This window comes from Sciurus carolinensis, chromosome 5, assembly GCF_902686445.1.
Source record: "Sciurus carolinensis chromosome 5, mSciCar1.2, whole genome shotgun sequence".
Taxonomy (NCBI): domain Eukaryota; kingdom Metazoa; phylum Chordata; class Mammalia; order Rodentia; family Sciuridae; genus Sciurus; species Sciurus carolinensis.
Genome location: NC_062217.1, coordinates 138024418 through 138045937, shown reverse-complemented (window position 1 = coordinate 138045937; position 21520 = coordinate 138024418). Strand labels below are relative to the sequence as shown.

Here is a 21520-nt window from a genome sequence, read left to right as displayed (position 1 = left end):
CTGTCTCAAAATTAAAAATTAAAAATTAAAAAAGGGCTGGGGATGTGGCTCAGTGGTAAAGCACCCCTGGATTCAACCCCTGGCACACACACACACACAAAAAAAAAAATTGAAATATTGCTGGACCAAGTAAGTGCCTTAATAAAAATTTACCAAATTAATACAAAAAAAAAAAAAAAAAAAAACCAAGAACTAGGCACAATGGCACACACCTATAATCCCAGTTACTCAGGAGGCTAAAGCAGGAGGATCTCAAGTTTGAGGCCAGCCTCAGCAACTTAGCAAGACTTTATCTCAAAATAAATAAAAAGGAGGCTGGGGATGTAGCTCAGTGCTAGAGAGCTCCTCAGTTAAATTCCCAGTTCCATAAAAAATAAGCAGAAGAGATTTCTACAAGGAAGATCTAAATATTTTTCTTAATAAAGAAAAACCCACCATGACCACAAAAAAGTTGAAAAAGAGTTTATGAGTCATCATTTATGTATTTTGCATAATACAATAAATCCATACCTCTTTAATTTGTCTAAGTAATGCATTTTTGCTAGCAGCTTCTTCCTTCTCTTGGTCTGGTGATAACCGTAAGTATTCTCTGGATCTATGTGGTTTAATGTTCATCTTGGTATACAGTCTTTCCTGAAGACTATCAAATAATACATTCAAAGTTCGGGGCAAAAAGCCAATATTTTCTTCTGTGCCTGTAAAAGAATGTTTGTGTTATTTTCTGTCAAACTAGTAGGAAAGAAGAAATATTCCTACTCTAATAAAACACCCTTTATACTACCAATAAGCAAGAGTAAACAATCAAACTAAAAGTGAGAAAAGCTGAGGGATTACTTTGTTATATATCACTTTGGTCTTCACTGTATTAACAGCATTTTATTGACTACTATTCTGATGCAAAACCTGAAATTTTACATTCAGACCAAGCCATAATATTAAGATTTGCAATCACTCATAAAGTAGAAGAGCAAAATGAAACATTAAGCTAAGTGCCTCACTGGTCATCCACGCTTAATTCTCTAAATTATATCAATCCTTGTTCATGAATTTTTACCATCACTTTATTCTCTATCATATAAGTAAAGCAGTTTCACAAGTGATTAAATAAATCTGAATTGGCACCAGATACAATGGTGTATGCCTGTAATCCCAGCAGCTCAGGAGGCTGAGACAGACGGATCACTAGTTCAAAGCCAGCCTCAGCAAGGCGAGGCACTAAGTAACTTAGTGAGACCCTGTCTCCAAATAAAATACAAAATAGGGCTGGGGATGTTGCTCAGTAGTTAAGCACTCCTGGGCTCAATCCCTGGTACAAAAATAAATTTTAAAAAGTTATTAGCTATGCATGTTCAACATGCTATTAAAAATGGAGGGCTGGGGATGTAGCTCAGTGTTAGAATGCCTGTTTAGCACCCTGGGTTCAATCCCTAGCACTGCAAAAAAAATAAAATAATGAAGCAAACATGTACTCTAGAGGATAAAAACATTAACTATCCACTGTTATAAAAATACTGAAAGTTTTTACTTTTTCCTTTCTAGCCAAAATAAGCAATACTTACCTTGAAATGTATATGTTTTTCCTGAATTGGTTAGCCCATAAGTAAAAATCAGACGACTCTGTCCTTTCAAAAGGTCTTTTACTGGCTGCATGATACAACCCTGAAAGAATTCTTTCTGTGAAGTTTCAGGGCCAAAAACCTAAGAAAACATTTTTAAGAAAGTCTTTTTAGAAAATTCAATTTAATATTCACAATGGGTTCTACCCTCTCTCTCATATTTAAAAAACTTTAAAGATTGATTTTATAAGATTTATTCTCAAAAAGGTGCTGTTATCCCCACTATAAAATATACACTTAATAGACCATTTAACTACTACCAGCAAATTTAAGATGAAATTTTGACCCACTTAGTCAGTCATGTTTTCATTTCAGCTTTAGAAAGAACATTGTTGTAAATTAACTTAAAAAAAAAATTTAAGATAATGAAGTGGCCCATGCCTGTAATCTCAGAGGTTTGGGAGGCTAAGGCAGGAGGATTGCAAATTTGAGGCCAGCCTCAGCAACTTAGCAAGGCCCTCAGCAACTTGGTGAGACCCTGTCTTCAAATAAAAAGAGCTGGAGATATAGCTCAGTGGTAATGCACCTCTGGGCTCAACCTCTAGTACCAAAAAAAAAAAAAAAAAGTCCATTAAGAATATTACAGGGCTACAAGGCTGGGGTTGTGGCTCAGTGGGCTTGCCTGGCTCATGTGAGGCACTGGGTTCCATCCTCAGCACCACATAAAAACAAATAAATAAAATAAAGGCATTGTGTCCATCTACAACTAAAATAAATATTTTTTTTTAAAAAAAGGAAAATTACAGTGATTTAACTACTTTGAATTATATTATCTTCAGACCTAAAATTTGAGTCCTACTCTTAAGAAAAATTACCAGTACCAAAGATCTAATTTCCACAAGCACAAAACATACAGTTTATCATATATGATCTTACAGCAATTTAACCTAACTTTAAAGTTTCTCTTTAAGAAAAAAAAGAGCAAGTGGTGGGAACTGAGGATGTAGCTAAGTGGTAAAGAGCACACTTTATATGAACAAGGCCCTGGGGTTTAATCCCCAGCATGCACCCCCCGGCTTCAACACCCCATCCTACCCCGCAAAAAAACCTTCATTCTCACAGAGTATTTACCTTGGAAAAGCTGAATTTCTGTGCCATCTGCCCAGAGCTTTTCTCACTTAACCGGCCAAGGATGCTTTGAGGATCTTTAAGTAGGATGGTCTGTGAATCCAGAACATGCACACAGCCCTATAACACATACTCACAATAAATAAGAGCAATGGCATTTTGCCTGTTTAGTGAAAGTAAACTATTAAAATCCAATTAAATTCAACACAAACCTCAGACTCATGTTCTTTTTCTGATTGTGTGAATGGTCTTATTCGAAGACAAACCTGAAGATTACCTTTAGATTCCAAAACATTTGCCTAAAGGAGAACAAAATAATTATATTTTTAAAGTAAGTAATATAGCTTTTCAGAACTCACCTTTTTTAAAAATGTTGATAGTTACATAAAAATCTGAGATTATACAGTTTCCAAGCAAACACTTTTCTGTTTTTAACATTTTTCCATTAAGTGTTATTAAATTTTATTTATAAGACTCAACAAATCTATTTTTAAGAAAACAAATATACCACAAAAGATTCACTCTCTTCTACCTCCTCTATTATTGTGTTAAGTTTGCAAAAAGTCTTTCTCCATAACATTCTAATCTTTATATCTAATAACATAATAACAAGACTCTAAATCGTTGAAAATAGAACCCTAGAATAAACCACACGTAATCAGAATATTCTATTAACATAAATGCTGGATTTCATCATACATTCAGAATTTCTTTTTTACAATGTGACATTCTCTTTGGTTTCCTTGAGAAAGAAAAGAGCTTACCTCACTTTTTAAAATAATTTTAAAGAAATGTCTTTAAAATCACTTGAAAAACAAAACTTACCAAAACCGATACAAAAACTAGAAAATCAGAATAACCCTATATCTATTTAAGAAATTTCATCTATTATCAAAAAAAAATAATTGCACCACCACACACACACAAATCTCTAGACTCTGGTAGTTAACTGATAAATTCTCTCAAACATTTAAGGAAATAATCATACAAATTATACATAAACTTTCTAAGAAAATACAGGAAAAGACCTCAACTAATTTTGAGTTTGACATAACCTGATACCATAATCTGATAAGGATATCTTCAGAAAAAAATTACAGAATATACCATATTAAGATAGGTGCAAAATTTCCCTAACAATGCTGGTTAGTACATAAAATGGGACAATACATTACAGCCAAGAACAGTTTATCTCAGGACTATAATGTCAATTTAAGCATTTAAAAATCAATTAGAACAATTTACCATGTTAAGAAAACAAGAAATTTTATAGATATAAAAAAAGCACTTGACAAAATTCAACATTCATGCAGTGTAGAGCCTCAACAAAGCAGAACAGAAGGAAACTGACCCTAATAAAGGGCACTTAGAGAAAAACTACAGCTAACATCATACTTGTAAAAGACTGAATCTAAGAAGAGTAACAAGACAAAGGATTTCTACTTCATCACTTCTATAGCATACTGTACTAGAACAGTTCTAGTTGGTGTTATCAGTGAAAATAAATAAGAAAGAAAACACATCCGAACTGGGAGATGAGAAAATTTTTACTAATAGACAACATGAACATCTGCCTACAAAATCTGACAAATAAAAAGCTACAAGAATAATTAAATGAGTTTAACAATGCAGCAAAACACTATGCAAAATCAAATGTTTTTCTATCACAACTGGGTAGTTTCTAACTAGAAACTGATTTTAAGAAAACACCACCATTCACAATAGTATCAAAAATTCCAAAATATTTACGAATAAATTGGAACAATAAAAGTGAAAGACCTGTATACTAAAAACAACAAAACACTGAAGAGAGAAATTAAGAGACCAAACTAAACTCAATATTATTAAGATAGATTCTTCCAAAACTGATGCACAGATTCAATGCAATCTTAATCAAAGTTTTTTGTTTTTGTTTTTGTTTTTGGCAAACTTTTTTGAAGAGATGGACAAATTCATCATTTTAAAATATAGAAATGGAAAGTACAGACTACTCCAACAATTTTGATATATTAGAAATTTAGAGAGCTAAGACCACCTAATTTCAAGATTTATTTCAATGCTACACTGACAGTTTCTTACTGGCAGAAAGGTCTACTGGTTATACAAGAATACCTCAGAGACATTGCAGGTTCAGTTCCAGACCACCACAAAAAAAGCAAATGTCACAATATAGTGACACAAATATTCCATTTGTAAGTGCAATTATCAAAAAATAAAATTCTAAAAACATTTAATTTTTTTTTTCCAAATTGTAACCAAGTTAGGGCAAAAAGGGTACTTATTAGGTTGTTGAGAGCTAACTTGAAAAGAAACTTTTATGTATTTCTTTTGAACTAAGTCTCCGTGAAAAAGTTGCTGAAATACAAGGTGGCCTTAAACCTAGAAAGGCTGGCAATTTTTGTTCTAGTCACATGCACACATTTCCCCTGAATCATGATAATCAATATAATACTTTTCTTATATTTATTTGTACTTACCTCAGTGTTTGAAGCAACTAAGGAAAATTCATGAGAGAGATCAAGCTTAATGCCATCAAAATTTATTTCCGAAGGTCTTGCAATTGGGTCAGCACTAAAAACATAAGATGGTCTAGGGAGTCCATCTTGATCCAAATTAGATTCCATTCTGCAAGAAAAACTTCTTTAAAGAAGATAAAGAATATCTTCTTTAGACAACTTTAGTAAGTCAATATGCAAGCCACACATGATTTTAAAAGTGTACAATCCAACCCACTACTTCCCCACAAATAACTAGATTTTATAGAGGGAAAACATTACACTGTTTCATTTCTAACAAGATAACCTATGGACAAAGGACCAAATTATATTTTCAGATTCTGAATCAAATAATATTGAACACAGCGTATATTACTGTTCATTTGACCCAACCTATACGTAGATACATCCAAAGAGATTTCTTGAATAAAGAAATAAGAAAATCAAAGTTTACTCTGCCTAAATCCTCATAGAAATCAAATGGCAATGAGATCAGAGTGAATTATAATCTGCCATTATTTTAAGTTAGTGTCTTCTGAAGAATGTCACATATTTTGTAGCACTTGACAGTTAAACTCAGTTATCTGGAAATTTTATTTTCAGTCTAATTCTTTCAAGAGCACACAAAAAGTGAAATAATGTATCCCAATGTATTGAGAACAGTACTGGGGTTGGGACTGTAGTTCAACCATAGTGCATTTGCCTAACCAGCATGTGATTCTGGGTTCCATTCCCAGGACCCAATAAATACATACAAGCATACATACATACATACCAGGAATACCACAGGTCTTAAGTTGAACATGAAATAATGCATCAGTAACCTATTACAACTAATTAAACGTCAAATCACTAAACTTAAAGATAAACTTAAGGGCAACCTTAACAGAAAAAAAAAAAAAATCAACATTTAAATATTTACTAACACATACTAGTTCCTCAATACCAGGGAGAAAGTTCTGTTCTGTAATAAGACTATAAAACATCCAGAAAATGAATCACGAACTAGGGTTCCTGGCTGAAAAGGGTAGTTAGTAATGGGCATCCACAGGTGTTTACTTCTACTTAGAATATGAGAAGTTTAGCTTTAAAGTCCTTAATTCATAAAGCAGCTAGGGTTGTCCAACTCAAATTCGTACTCAACCATTTGCTGTGAATATAGCCCAAATAAGCATTTTTTAGCCATTTAGAGTCCACCTGGAATGGCACCTTGGGCTAACTACTGAGAGGCCATGTCACCTGTGTAACAAATTGCTCTCTTCAAGGATTCGGTAAAGTTGGTTTGATAAGAGGCTTGTTCCTCAACAATAGAAGCAACCACAATAATAAAAAAAATAGTAATTGCAAAGAAGTAATATCAACTTATGTGCCAGCAACATTTCTAACAACTTTAAACACTATCATTTAATCTTCACGACAGCCCTAAGTAGACACTTTGATTACCTCCTCTTAAAAGAGGAGGAAAGCGACCGGAAGAGAGAAAATAAATTGACCTTCATCGCTCAGCTGAGAGGCTGCAGAGACGAGGTTTAAACCCTAACCCACAGAGTGGGGCTCAGCCCTCGCCGCGCCCCACGGCTCTGCAACCAGTTACTGACAGGGGCGTCACGAACCCCACCAGAAACCACTGACAATGCTACAGCCGTTTACCCCGCAGCAACACATGCAGTCACCCACCTCCCCCTCCGCTCCCCTACCCTACCCTAGGTCACCTTCTCACCTGCAACATCGCCCAGACGCCCGACCCGCGTGCAGCACCGCGATGTTTTGGTTTTCAAATTCAAACAATGGCGGCCAGGGCACCGCACTGAACGCTGGGAGTGGGTGGGGCCTCCGCAGCGCACTCGGGAGTGCCGCCGGCTGCGCTGAGGGTTCTCCAGCGGCTCCCGGAAGAAGCTTTCAAATCTGGGGGCGGGTCTTGGAACCCGAGGCGACCAATGGGCAGAGACGTGCTGGTGGGCGGCACCCAGGCTCTAACTTCCCTCAGGGCTCCTCGCGGCCACGATAGGTGTCACCTTCTGTTGGCTGGGACGCAGGTCTCGGATTCCATCCCTGAGACAAGAAAGACGTGGCGAAGGCCCAGAGGTGAGGCCTCTGCTGCCGCACTTATTCTCGCGCCTCCCCAGGGACGGGCCAAAGAATGGCGGGCTAGTCACCTCCGGGTCCTGTCCCCGCGGGGGCCGGAAAAGACTCCTCAAGTCGGGATCCGGGGTCACTTCCCTCGCCGCGTGAGCCTACCTGTAGACAGCGGTCTCACGGACCAAACACATTTTTCCCAGAATAGATTTTTATGAGCATTTTCTTTCTTTATTTTTTTTTTGAAATATATTTTTTGGCCTTTCTGAGTATAAATCAGCTACCGCTGCAAGGCGTTATGCTGTTAGTCTTATCATAGGCATGGTCTTTGCAGTGCCCTAAATGTAAGTGCCAGTGCATCCTTCTCTGCTTCTGTTAAAGTGATCCTCTTTATTTGAGTGCGATGATCTTTACTATTACACTTATATGGCAACTATTCTTAGGCTGTCTCCTAACTACTTGCTTTTAAAGAAAAATAACTGACATAAATTGAGCGCTTATTTGTGCCATCATGGTGCTAAGCTTATAAAATGGATTGTCTCACTGACCCTGAGAACCCTTTGAGGTAGGTACTATTATTATCCCATTTTATAAATTCTGAGGAAACTAAGTTCACAATGTTAAGTAATGGGCTTAAAGGCAAATGGAGGGAGATTTAAATTAAGCTGAAGGATTTCAGGACACAGACACACCCTTATGTATGGTCTCATTTTCAACTATTTTACTTGGTTAGAAGCATTTTTGAAACACATAGTTTGATGAGCTTACCATTTTCCTTCCATTATCATACTGTATTTACATCTCCCATCACTTACCTTTTCCTTAACTTCCCATTGTTCCATTCAGTTTTTCATCTTTCCCCACAAAATAGTCAAATTTGAGGTGAACCAATTGAGCCTGAAGTAGAGAAGAGGATGCAGAACCTGGATGAAATTTGCACAAAGAAATGTATGTGTAAAATGGAAGAAAATAGGGGAGACAAAGTAGAAACTTTTGAATGGGCTCTGTCATATTCTCTATTGCTCCTTCAGGCAAGTCTATCCCTGAATCCCTGCTTTGTGTCTTACTCCACAGTGCTTTTTGCTAGTTGTCACTGATTCCCAACTCTTAAACCCTCCAGTTGCTACATTTATTTATTATTACGGAAATATTTGTTTAAAATCTGCTCTATGCTAGAGGGTAGAGACAGTGGAGAAGGGAAACATAGACACTAACCCTCAAAGCGTCTACAATCTAATGGGAGAAGCAATCAAATTTGAATACAAAAAAATTGAGAAATTACAACTGTTTTGAATGGTTAGGAGCTTACAGCTATACATAGCTGTAACCTGAGCAAGGTTACATATACATAGGGAATATACATATACAAGGTTACCTATACATAGGGAAACCTGAGCAAATATTTGATGTGGATCTTTAAGGAAGATTAGCAGTTAAATAGGTAAGAAAGAGAAATGAACAAGGGAAAAGAGGTACCGAAAATTCAGTGGATTTTCTGTCATCTTATTCCAGCTCCCAGCAGAGTTCCAGTTGAATGTTTCATCCACACAATTAAATATTTCAGCCTTAAGACAGTCTTCATTTGGTGTTGGGTTACTACTCTCCTTTTGTATTCCTAACCTCTCTAACCATCTGAATCTCCTTTTTTCTCTCTCTTCTACCCAACCTCTAAATTATATGAGTTCTCAGAACCTGAGTCCCCTTTTCGTTCCTGCACAGTGTTGCTCTAGCAATCCTGTCAACTTGCGGATTTAAATAGCATCTTTATAGTGCTGACACCTAAATTTCTTATCCTCTCCAGACCTCTCCTCAGAGCTCCAACTAGACAGAAATATTCTAGTACTCACTTAACATCTTTAATTGAATGTGTAACATATCTAATTTAACATATTTAGTGTGAGACTCTCAGTTTTTCACTAACAACTCCAAACCCTCTCCTCCCTAATCTCCATCTGAGTAAATGACACCACTATGTATCTACCCAGTTACACAAGTTAAAAATCATCTTTGAGTCCTCCTATTCATTTATCTTTCCATTGTGCAGAAGACCTCAGCCTACCACTGGACAAGCCAGCTTTAGGTGCTGCACCTCTCCACACTATCACAGAGCCACCAAAGTAATCTCAAAATGCAAATGATCACATCTCCCCCTTGCTTAAAGCCTTTCAATGACTTTTAGGAAAAAAAAAAAAAAAAGCTACAAGAGAGTACAGTTTCATTTTCCAAATTTCAGTTACCCAGGTTTAACTGCATTCAAGAGACACATCATCAGAATGTCAGTAGTAACCTAATGGGACACAAGGCCTGCATCATTAACCTCACTTAATCTCATCATGTAAGCATTGTATCATCTCATATCATCACAAAAAGTGAGTACAGTACAATGTATTTTAGAAGAACAGACCACACTCAGATAACTTTTATTACAGTATATTTTAATTGTCCTATTTTATTTGTATTCTTAAGCTCTTACTTTACCTAATTTATAAATTAAACCTTATCACAGGTATGTATGCATTATAGTATAATGTACGTATTTTGGTTTTCATCCATGGTTTCTGACTTATAACCTCCTCCCCAAGGCAGGCCATAAAAACTAGAATTTCTTTTCCCAAAGATGCATCATAGAAACCTTGATTTTACCCCACCTCTCTGTCTTGGTGCTGGCCATAAAGAAATTCTCCAACCTACTCTGTCTAATAGTAAGTCATAAGACCTCTATTTCAGAAGAAGAATGCCCAAAAGGAAGGAATGTTGGTCAGAGAGGCCAAAAGAAATGTGGACAGACAGATGTTGCTGGGTTTCCCCTACTCTGTCTATTAGCATTAGATCATATACTTTTTGTACAATCACATATCTACACGGTTTTCCATGCTTTATGCCTATGCAATGAAGATTCCATAAACACCTACAAGGAAAGGATTCCGAGAGCTTCTAGACTACTGAACACATGGAATCTTTCAGGAAGATAAACGAGATCTCATCTATCAACCAGGAGGGTGGCACACCCCAATTCCATGTGGTCAAAACCTCCTGAGCTTGGGACTCTTCCAGACCTCACCCAATGTTTTGTTTTATCCGGCTGGTTATTTATATAATTTAAAATGTCCTTTACGATAAACTGGTAAATGTAAATATAGTGTTTCCCTGAATCCTGTGGGCTGCTTTAGCAAAATTCATCAAATCTGAGGAGGGAGTTATAGGAACCCCAATTGTAAATGGTCAGTCAGAAGTTGCAGAGACCTAGACTTGTAACTGAATGAAATAGGGAAAGGTTTGTGGGACTGAGCCTACAACCTGTGGGATCTGATGCTACTTACTGTTTGATTTTATCAAAATTGAGTCAGAGATTGTCCAGCTTCTGTCCACACAAAATTATTTGCTTGCTTACTGGTGGTTAGAAATCCATGCACACTTTGGAATCACAGAAATGGTCCATGTTTTGAGCACATAGTAAAAGAAACAGTATGAGTTTGTTTTTCTACTTGTTTTAAACAACAACAAATAATATATATTAACTGAAAAGTTGTTGAGAAATAAGACATTAGCACTATTTCCAAAGAATGACCCTACAGATTATTTCTTAATTATAAGTGGAAAAGCAGTTTTGCAGTGAAGAGAATTATTAGACATAACTTAACCAAGTGAGAATATTTGTACCAGAAATGTTTGTCATGAATCTAATAAGGAAGCAATAAGAAAAAACAACAATAATGTAGACTATTGTACAAGACAGCAATCACAGGCTCTTCAACATGTCATGACATGAAGAACAAGATGGAAGATTGCTTTAGTTGGGAGAAAATACCTAACTGAAACTCATGTCTCTTGATTGGTTTATATATCTCCTTTTAAAGTAATTGCAAAATGTATTTCATGGACAATTGAGGAAATTTAAGCATGAACTACGTATGGTATTGGATCAGTTTTAAGTTATGTGTGACAATGAATTTGTAATTATGTGGAAGAATGGCTTTGTTTTTAGAATGTACTTGTTGATTTATTTAGCAGCAAAGTGTCACAGTATCTACAGCTTGCTTTCAGAAGATCTGACAAAAGCCAGAGGAAATGATGCTCACCTATAATTCTAGTGACAAAGGAGTCTGAGGCAGGAGGATTGTAAATTAAAGGCCAGCCTTAGCAACTTAATGAGACCCTGTCTCAAAATTAAAAAATAAAAGGGCTGGTGATGTAGCTTAATGGTAAGGTACCCCAGTTTAATCCCCAATACTAAAAAGAAGAAGAAAAGAAAAACAAAAGATTTGACAAAAAAAATTTTTTTAACACAAAAACAAAATAGAAAGTAAATGTGACAAAATATTAATAATTGATGAATCTAGGTGAAAAGTATAACGTGAAGATTGTGTCATGTTTTCAACTTTTTAAAATAATTTTGAGATTTTCAAATAAGAAAAGAAGGGAATGAAATTCTAATCTTTACCATTGCCTATCAAGCCCTACAAAATCAGGCGCCAACCACCTTCACTTCCTTCTTACTTTATGTAGTAAATTGATCTTCTCTGGGTAGTTCAAAGACTGTTCTTTCCAGCATGCAAGAACTTTTTCATGGGTTGTTCTCTGTACCTGAATTCTCTCTTCCCCATTCGTTAGATGGCTCATTCTCTTCCTCCTTTGGATCTCATGTAAAATACTACTTTCTTAGAGAAGACTTTCCTGATCACTTTATCTCAAGAGGGCCTTTTTTGTTATTTGCAGGTTTTTACTTATTACAATTAACAATTACTGTATTTGTTTATTTTTACTATGCTATCTCCTTCACCCAAAGTGTAAGTTCTGTGAGTATAAGAACTGTGTTTCTCTCAGTACCTGGTTTATCCTTCATGACTCTGTAAATGCATTCCAAGCATATATTTGTTAATCAGTAAATGAAGGCTGATGTGGAAACTGTGAGAAGAATGGTGAGGAATGAATTTGGATGATCTAAGAACAGATCCAGTCAGACAACTTACTTTTGGGGTTTTATGAAATGCTACTGAACTATTTTAATGCTGAGCACAGTACAATTCAGTCTGCATCTCTCTTTTGAAAAGGTTAATCTCCCAGAGAAGAGATTAGAGGCAGCCAAGGAGGATGCTGTTGAACCAGTTAGAAGATTTTTGCAGTCATCCCAGCAAGAGATGATGATGATGTGAACTTGGGAAATGGCACAGAAGATATAAAACAGAGGACAGATTTCAGAGGTATTCTTTCCTGCATTTTCTATTTCAGCACCAACCACTAGGTTTTGCCTTAGAGAAACAAAGCCAATGTGGCCAAGAAGGTTTTTTTTTTTTTTGACAAAAGTGAAACACAAAAACAAAATAGAAAACAAATGTAGCAGCCAGGAATGTTGACTCACACCTGTAATCCCAGTAACAAGGGAGACTGAGGCAGGAGAATCGCAATTTCGAAGCCAGCCTCAGCAACTTATTGAGACCCTGTCTCAAAATAAAAAATGTTTTAAAAAGAACTGGAGTGTGGTAGAGTATCCGTAGTTTCAATCCCCAGTACTGCCTTAAAAACAAACAAAGGAAAAAAGAAAATAAATACAGCAAAATATTAATAATTGATAAATCTACATGAAATGAATAATGGCATACATTGTGTCAATCTTTCAACTTTGTAAAATAACTTTGATATTTTCTTTTTTTTGTTTTTTTGTTTTTTTGGTACTGGAGATTGAACTCAGGGGCACTCAACCACTGAGTCACATCCCCAATCCTATTTTGTATTTTTTTTTTTTTTTTTTTTTTTTTTGGCAGTGCTGGGGATCAAACCCAGGGCCCTGTACCTGCAAGGCAGGCACTTTACCAACTGAGCTATCTCCCCAGCCCCCTATTTTGTATTTTACTTAGAGACAGGGTCTCACTGAGTTGCTAAGCACCTTGCTTTTACTGAAGCTAGCTTTGACCTCGAAATCCTCCTGCCTCAACCTCCAAGCCACTGGGATTACAAGTGTGCTCCACCATACCCTGCAACTTTGATGTTTTCTAAAACAAGAAGAGAAAGTTCCTATTCCAGAGAATTCTTTCTGTGTTCTTATAATAAACATTAGCATAAAAAGAAAATATTGATAAAGTACATCAAGCTGATTTTCTGGCCTGGTCATAGCTTCTGCTGGTAATAAAGGCATACCTTGGTGATATTGTGGGTTCCATTCCAGACCATCAAAATAAAGTGAATACTACGATAAAGCAAGTCACAAATTTTTTGGTTTCCCAATGCTTATAAAAGTTATGTTTAAACCAGGCACCATGGCCCACACCTGTAATTCCAGTGACTAAGGAGACTGAGATAGGAAGATTGCAAGTTCAAAGCCAGCTTCAGCAAATTAGTCATGCCCTAAGCAATTTAGTGTGACCCTGTCTAAAATAAAAAATAAACAGGACTGAGGATGTAGTTCAGTGATAAAGCACCCCTGGTTCAATCCTCAGTACAGAGAAAAAAATAGTTATGTTTTTAGTGTTGTGTAGTCTAGTAAGTATGCAATAGCATTTTAAGTTTTTTAAATGTACATAATTTAAAAATACATTATTGTTTTAAAAAAAAAATGCCAACAACCATCTGAGCATTCAACTATTTGTAATCTTTTTTGCTGGTGGAAGATCTCATCTCAGAGTTGATGACTGCTGATTAATCAGAGTGGTGGTTGCTAAATGGAGTGGTTGTGGCAATTTCTTAAAGTATCAGTGAAGGGCTGGGGTTGTAGCTCAGTGGCAGAGTGTTTGCCTTGCAGGTGTGAGGCACTGGGTTCAATCCTCAGCACCACATAAAAATAAATAAGTAAATAAAGATATTGTGTCATCTATAACTGAAAAATATTTTTTAAAAAATACATCAATGAATTTTGCCACATCAATTGACTTTTCCTTTCACAAAAAAATTTCTTTAAAGCATGAAATGTTTAATAGCATTTTACCCATAGTAGAACTTCTTTCCTCAAACTCTGCCACTACTTTAAAAAATAAATTTATGTAATATTCTAATTCCTTTGGTATCATTTCAACAGTGTTCACAGCTTCTGTACCAGGAGTAGATTTTATCTCAAGAAACCACTTTTTTGCTCATCCATAAGAAAAAATTTCTCCTCTTTTAAAGTTTTATTGTAGGCAGGCACAGTGATGCACTCTTGTAACCCCAGCAATTCAGGAGGCTAAGACAGGAGGATCACAGATGCAAGGCCAGTCTCAGAAGTTTAGCAAGACCCCGTCTCAAAATAAAAAATAAACAGTGCTAGGAATGTAGCTCAGTGTTAAAGCATTCTTGAATTCAATCCCCAGTACCAAAGAAAAAAATAAAGTTTTATCATAGGATTATAGCAATTCAACTACATCTTCAGGCTCCACTTCTAATTTTATTTCTTTTGCTGTTTCTTCCACATCTGTAATTCACTTCCTCCACTGAAGACTTGAGCCCTTCAAGGTCATTCATAAAGGTTGGAGTCTAGACCTTCCAAGTTAAGGTTTATATTTGGACCTCCCATGAATCAAAAATGTTCTTTTTTTTCTTTTTGCAGTACTGAATTTTGAACCAAGGCCTAGCATATACTAGCTAAGTGCTCTGCTATTGAGCTTCATCCCCAGCCCTTTTTATTTTATTTTGAGTTAGGGTCTTGCTAAGTTACACAGACTGTTATGGAGCTTGCAGTCCTCTTACCTCAGTCTCCCAAGTAGCTGGGATTTTAGGCATGTACCACCATGCCCAACATGGATGTTCTTAATGGCAACTAGAATAATTAATCCTTGCCAGAAGGTTTTCAATTTACTTTGCCCAGATCATCAAAGAAGTCTCTACCTATGGCAACAGTAGCCTTACACAATGCATTTCTTAAATAGTAAGACTTACCAGATGAAATACTTTTGATTTTGATCCATGGGCTGCAGAATGAACCTTGTATTAGCAGACATGAAAACAACAATAATGGCTGGGGTTTTGGCTCAAAGGTAGAGCACTCGCCTAGCATGTGTGAGGCACTGGGTTCGATTCTCAGCACTGTATATAAATAATAAAAATAAAGATCCGTCAACAACTAAAAAACATTAAAAAAAAAAAAAAGAAAAAACAGAAAGAAAACAACAGTAATTCCATACATCTCCATCAGAGCTCTTGGGTGATCAGGTACATTGGAAAGGGACTTTTTAAATTTATTTTTAATCTCCTCCTTCCCTCATAGAAAGGTGTTTTGTTGATTGGTTGGTTGGTAGTTATTGGGGGATGTGTGTGTGTGTGTGTGTGTGGTGGTGGTGTTTTTGCAATAGGTCTCAACTGTGGACTTAAAGTATTTAACAAACCAGGTTGTAAATGAATGTGCAGTCATATAGATTTATTGTTCTCTTAGTAGCAACCAGGCAGAGTAGACTTAGTATAATTCTTAAGGTCACTAGGATTTTCAGAATGATAGTTGAGTATTGGCTCCATCTGCATTACCAGCTGCATCACCAGCTGCATTATCCTCTAACAAATGAGTTAACCTGTCCTTTGAAGCTTGAAGCAAAGCATTGACTTCTCTTTAGCCATAAAGTCCTAGATGGCACCTTCCAGTGTAAAGGCTGTGTTGCCTACATTGAGAATCTATCATTTCGGGTAGTTCCCTTCATCGATGATCTTAGCTAGATTTTCTGGATAACTTGCTGCAGCTTTAATATCAGCACTTGCTATTTTACCTTACACTTTTATTTTGTGGATACTCTGTCTTTCCTTAAACCTCTTGAGGCAATTCCTGCTGCTTTAAACTCTCCTGCAGCTTCCTTGCCTCCCTAGGACTTAATAGAGTTGGAGAGAGGGCCTTGCTCTGAATTAGGCTTTGATTTTAAGGGAATGTTAGTTGATCTTCTATCCATACCATTAAACCTTTCTTCATATCTGCAATGAAAACTGTTTCACTTTCTTATCATTTATGTGTTCTTTGGAGTAACCCTAATAACTTCCTTCAAGAACTTTTCTTTGCATTTCACAAGTTAGCTAACTATTTAGAGGAGGAGGCCTCTAGCTTTTGGCCTAGCTTGGCTTTTGACATGCCTTCCTCACAAAGCTTCCTCATTTCTAGCTTTTGATTGAAGGTGAAAGATGTGCAGTTCTTCCTTTCACTTGAACGTGAACAAGACCATTGTAGGGGTTATTACTTGATCTAACTTCAGTATTGTTGTGTCTTAGAGAATGGGGAGTCCTGAGGACAGAGAAAAAAGAAACAACCAGTCAGTGGGGCAGTCAGAAAATGCACATTGAAGCTCACCCATTTAGGTGAGACTTGTGGTATCCCAGAACAGCTAAATAGTAACATCAATGATCATTGATCAGATCATCTTACAACAGATAAAATAATAATAAAAATTTTGAAATGGTGGAGAAATTGCATTAATAGACCTGCTTTACACAGCATTGCTACAAAGCTTCAATTTGTAAAAATACAGTGTTCATGAAGAACAATAATGCAGAACATAAAAAAATGATGTATATTTGTAAAAGCTAACTTTCTGTGTGCCAGATATATTCTAAGCAACTTCTACTCATTTTAATCCTAAAAGTAACCGCATGAGGTAATTCATTATTATTATTATCCCCACTTAACAAAGGAAGAAACTGGAGCATAGAGCTATTAAAGTAAAAAAAGTAAAAAGTAAAGTAAAAAGTATCTTCCTCACAGAGATGTTAAAAAGATTAAATCAGGTAATAAAGTTACTTATGAAAGTAGCTGGCACTTATTTAGCTGGGTGTGGTGGCACACGCCTGTACTCCCAGCTCAGGAGGCTGAGGCAGGAGGATTGCAAGTTCAAAACCAAACTCAGCATAAGTGAGGTGCTAAGCAACTCAGTGAGACCCTGTCTCTAAATAAAATATCAAACAGGACTGGGGATGTGGCTCAGTGATCAAGTGCCCCTGAGTTCAATCCCTGTTATTCCCCAAAAAAGTAGCTGATACTTATTTAAAAATAACTTGTTTAAATTTAATTAATTAGTAAATAGTGGAATTGAAATCCAGGTAGTCTCCAGTGTCTATAACATTAAACCCCCTCATTCTACTGCCTCTCAGTGTTTGAATCTAGCACTCCTGGAATTCTGTCAAGAGAAGACTGGGTTCTTAACTCCTGCTACAAAGTACCTTCAATAGTAGGATTAAAGCAATTCACTTTACATTCCTCAAATTACTGAGAATATATTCATCACAAATTTATCAAATATACCCTATGTGATAGATGTCTCTACCCCGAGAAGCCTTTAGTCTAAAGCAGCCTTCCTCAATCTAGTGTTTCAGGAAAGAACTAATCTCTAATGCCTTAATGAATCCATTTTGTATAATGTATTAACTTCTCTTCTGTGCATCTAGTACTAGTTCTGCACCATCCTGAGAAAACTAAAAAATAAAGATCTTTTTTCTTTTTCTTTTCTTTTTTAAATCTTGGGTATTAAGCTAAGGGCCTCAAGCACGCTAGCATGCTAGGTAATCATTCTGTGACCAAGCTGCATTCCCAGGCAACCCCCAACACCCACTTTTTTTTACTGAGTTTCCTAGACTGGTCTTGATCCCCCTGTCTCAGCCTCCTGAATAATTGGGGTTATAGGCATGTGCCACCATACCCAGCTACCACACAGGGTTTTTTTATGTCCTGTGGTCATATGATGAAATCTACACACAACTTCAAAATAATATGACAAGTGTTATAGAAGTGTACAAGGAGTACTGGGAGCATAGTGAATATAACTTAGGAGTAGTGACTTTGTAAAGTCAGACTTCAGTTTGAATAGAAGCTCAACATTTACAGGGTGTAACCCCAGGATGGATGTTAAACTTCTCCAAGTCTCATAAAGTTTCTGTGAATATTGAAATAGAATATGTGAGTTATTCAGTACAATCCTCATACATAGTAGGTTTCATAGTGGTGGTTGATTTTATTAAGTTACTAAGAATGCAAGCTCAATAGTATCTGTCTTAGACTACTGAAGCCCTGACACCTAGCAGTGCCTTACACATGGCAGACATTCATTAAAAATCTCTTTATTTAATAAATGACACCTAAGGATGTGGGGGAAGGAAAGAGAGTAGACTGAGACAAACAGTATTACCCTATGTATATGTATGATTACATGAATGGTGTGAATCTACATTGTGTATAACCATAGAAATGAAAAGTTGTACCTCATTTGTGTACAATGAATCAAAATGCAGTCTGTAAAAATAAAAATTAAAAACAAATGACACCTACCAGGGAAGATTTTTTAAAGTAGTGTGTAGACTAAAACGAATAATAGAACTTCCCAGTGAATTACAGGGAGAGACCATTCCAAACGATGGAAAGAAATGAAGCAATGAGAAAAAAGACAAGAGCTCACAAAAGCTTCCAAAAACTATAAATACATACACATACATATTTCAGTATGACTGTAAGTCTAACTCAAGTGAATAATGGTACAATATGGAAAAATAGCAGGACAAGATTATAAAGAGCCCTCTATATTATTTTAAAAGAGTTGGAATTAAATTTTATAAGGCATAGGAGATTTTGCCCACCAGAAATACAGAGAGAAAGTGAAAGAAGAGAAGCAACAGGAAGGTTTGGGTCTATGATATCTCAGTCTTACAAAATGGAAATTGAGAGATGAAGAGGAGCTGGGGATATAACTCATTTGGTAGAGTGCTTGCCTTTCAAGCACAAGGTTCAATCCCCAGCACTGCAAAAAAAAAAAAAAAAAGAGAGAGAGAGATAAAGAAACAGGATCTAGATGTTTAAGTACATTACTTAAAGGTACAAAGGTAACTAGTAGAGGAAAAAAATATAACTATCTCGACCTAAATGTTTATCTGTTATTTTGGAAGGTAAATGGATAATCTCTATAATTGATATGTGAAGAAATAACATTAGGAGATACTACTTAAAGGTGTATACAGTAACTCATAACTAAAAACAAACTATGAAATAGTTGCCTCTGGAAAGCAGGTCTATAGTTGTGAAAGGGTAGGACTTTTTACTATAAGCTTTTCCTAAATTTGTAATGAACATGTTTTTAATTTAATTTAAAGAAGAATTAATTTATTAAGCACTTACTGTGTATTGGGCTACTGCGTACCAGGCTGTAAGACCCCATCACCTCCTCAGTGAAGGAGACTCCTCACCCCTGAGTCTACAGAGATGGCATCATTGGCTATCTCTCTAGAACACACCAAACTTATACTTACTTGAGAGCTTCTGCACTTTCTGTTCCTTCTGTTCTTTGTATGACAAACTCCTTCCCATTACTTTTCTTAACTACATTGTCTTCAAAGAGGCCATCTTTGCTCACTATTCCTGAGTCATATCTGAAGTTGTTCCCTTTACCCCACAACCAGTCACTTTCTATCACATTGGCCTATTTCACTTTTTTTAACACTTAAAATACCTGAAATTACTTTATTTATTTATGCTGTCTTTCCTTCGCAATGTAAGCTTACAAGATGAAGACCTTAATCCCTTTTGTTTACTCCTAGATCCCTAGTATCTAGAACTATAGTACCTAGATCATAGTAGATATTCAATAAATATTTGTGCAGTGAATGAAGTTTTACAAATGTCACTGCACCCTAACATTCTATGACATACTTGAAAACAATGATAGTATCTCTCTTTCAAATACACACACACACACACACACACACACACATATACTTGTATACAACACAGGGTCTGGTTTCAAAATATGAACTAAAAATGATTTATCATTTTTACTAAGTATTGTTTGAGTGTATGCCATCTCATTTAGTATTTCCCCAGCATATACGCTCATGTATGTGCATGTGTGTGTAATACATTCATGTAACTAAGAATGGGTTTTCTGCCATCCAGATCCTTCTAAGTACCATAACTGGGACTTCAATTTCTATTTAATTTTTGGCATCCTCTGGTGGTAAAGGAATCTACATTGTTTTGAAGAAAATTGCGAGTACTAATAAGGGTATAAAGAACAGTTTGTGTGTGAACTTAGCAAAGTCTTAGGGCACAGGTGGACTCTCTCCACCTGCATTAGCCAGGTGACTACATGTGGGTGGCTCCAGTGGCCGGACAGTGATAACATTGGCACCTGTGACTTCTTGACCCAAAGATGACATGCTCACTCAAATGGGATAGCTTGGCTTCCAAATAGCTCTCCACCGCTAGCCAGCAATCATTTCTTCACAGGGTTCCCTATCCTACTTTACCCGTTTTTGGAAGTCATTCAGTTGAATATTAACTGTTACTTTGTCTTTGTGTCACTCATATAACAATCTGTTTTCCACAAGTTAGCACAGATGCACGAGAACAAGAAAAGCACACCACTAACATTTTAAGACCTTCCTCACTGCCCATAATATTGCAAATATGAAAAATCATATGACCCAGTAGAACATACATTTGGAATTACCAAAATGAAACTATTTATAATCAAAAGGGCACTATTTACAGATCTTGTTTTACATTGGTTTGGAAATCACACAAGGTGGTACTAGTGGACCTCACATACATATTCTTCAACAATCAGCACAGACCTGCCTATTGAATCTATTTATTCCAGAGTTTTATATTGACAAGCTATTTCAAGATTCTAGCTGTCTCGGAAAGAAGTAGGATCATGCCAATATGATCTTTTTATTTTAGAAAATATTATCTTTGGGGCTGGGATTGTGGCTCAGTAATAGAGCACTTGCCTAGCATGTGTGAGTTCTCAGCACCACATACAAATAAATAAATAAAGGTTCATCAACAACTAATAAAAATATTTTTAAAAAAAGAAAATATTATTCTTAGTATATGTGTTTGAAATTTCAGTTACTAGGGAAAATAATGATGTCATGAATAATTTGATTATTTTTGGTTAAGGAAAACCATTGAATTAATGTAATTATAAAATACTGAGACCAATTTCAGTAAATACCTCCAAAAATGTAGCCATTGCTATATGCAAACAGGGCCTTCATAATATTGGGAAGAAGGAAGAATAGGAGGAAGGGTAGAATGAAAATGAGAAGGAAAGGGAAAAATGTTTTTTGTTTCTGTCATCCATGGAAATATTTTATCAATCTTAAGTTATGGAGGTATAGAATATTAGGAATCTAAAGGAGCCTACAAATGATCTAGTTCAGCTTTCTCATTTTATAGGGGAAAAAACTCAAGACTAAAAAACTAATTAACGTGCACAAATACTTATTACTAGGTAGTAACAGAGGCTGAGGCAAAACATAGAACATGACCTTTTTTTTTTTTTTTGGTGGTGATGCTGTGGTTCAAATCCAATTTCTCACGCATGCTAGGAAAGCACT

At 36.2% G+C, this 21520-nt stretch overlaps 2 protein-coding genes across 10 annotated transcripts in view; one reads left to right on the top strand and one right to left on the bottom strand.

Moving 5' to 3' along the window:
• The window catches only part of Kif20b (kinesin family member 20B), a 70142-nt gene extending 63170 nt beyond the window's left edge, over positions 1-6972 (bottom strand). For 4 of the 6 annotated variants that reach the window (XM_047554536.1, XM_047554539.1, XM_047554541.1 and 1 more), the window contains exons 1-6: positions 6900-6972; positions 5162-5324; positions 2897-2983; positions 2688-2804; positions 1560-1698; positions 511-695 (exon numbers count right to left, since the gene is read on the bottom strand). In XM_047554536.1, the coding sequence (XP_047410492.1) occupies positions 511-695; positions 1560-1698; positions 2688-2804; positions 2897-2983; positions 5162-5308 (675 nt within the window). In that variant the 5' untranslated portion in view covers positions 5309-5324; positions 6900-6972. The remainder of the gene's footprint in view (positions 1-510; positions 696-1559; positions 1699-2687; positions 2805-2896; positions 2984-5161; positions 5325-6899) is intronic. The other 2 variants (XM_047554537.1, XM_047554538.1) reach the window with 2 other exon arrangements.
• A 173-nt stretch (positions 6973-7145) lies between these two features.
• Positions 7146-21520, top strand: part of LOC124985314 (jerky protein-like) — a 51090-nt gene continuing 36715 nt past the window's right edge. For 2 of the 4 annotated variants that reach the window (XR_007108840.1, XM_047553939.1), the window contains exons 1-2: positions 7273-7820; positions 12307-12456. The gene's annotated coding sequence lies outside the window, so the exon portion shown is untranslated. The other 2 variants (XM_047553940.1, XM_047553941.1) reach the window with 2 other exon arrangements.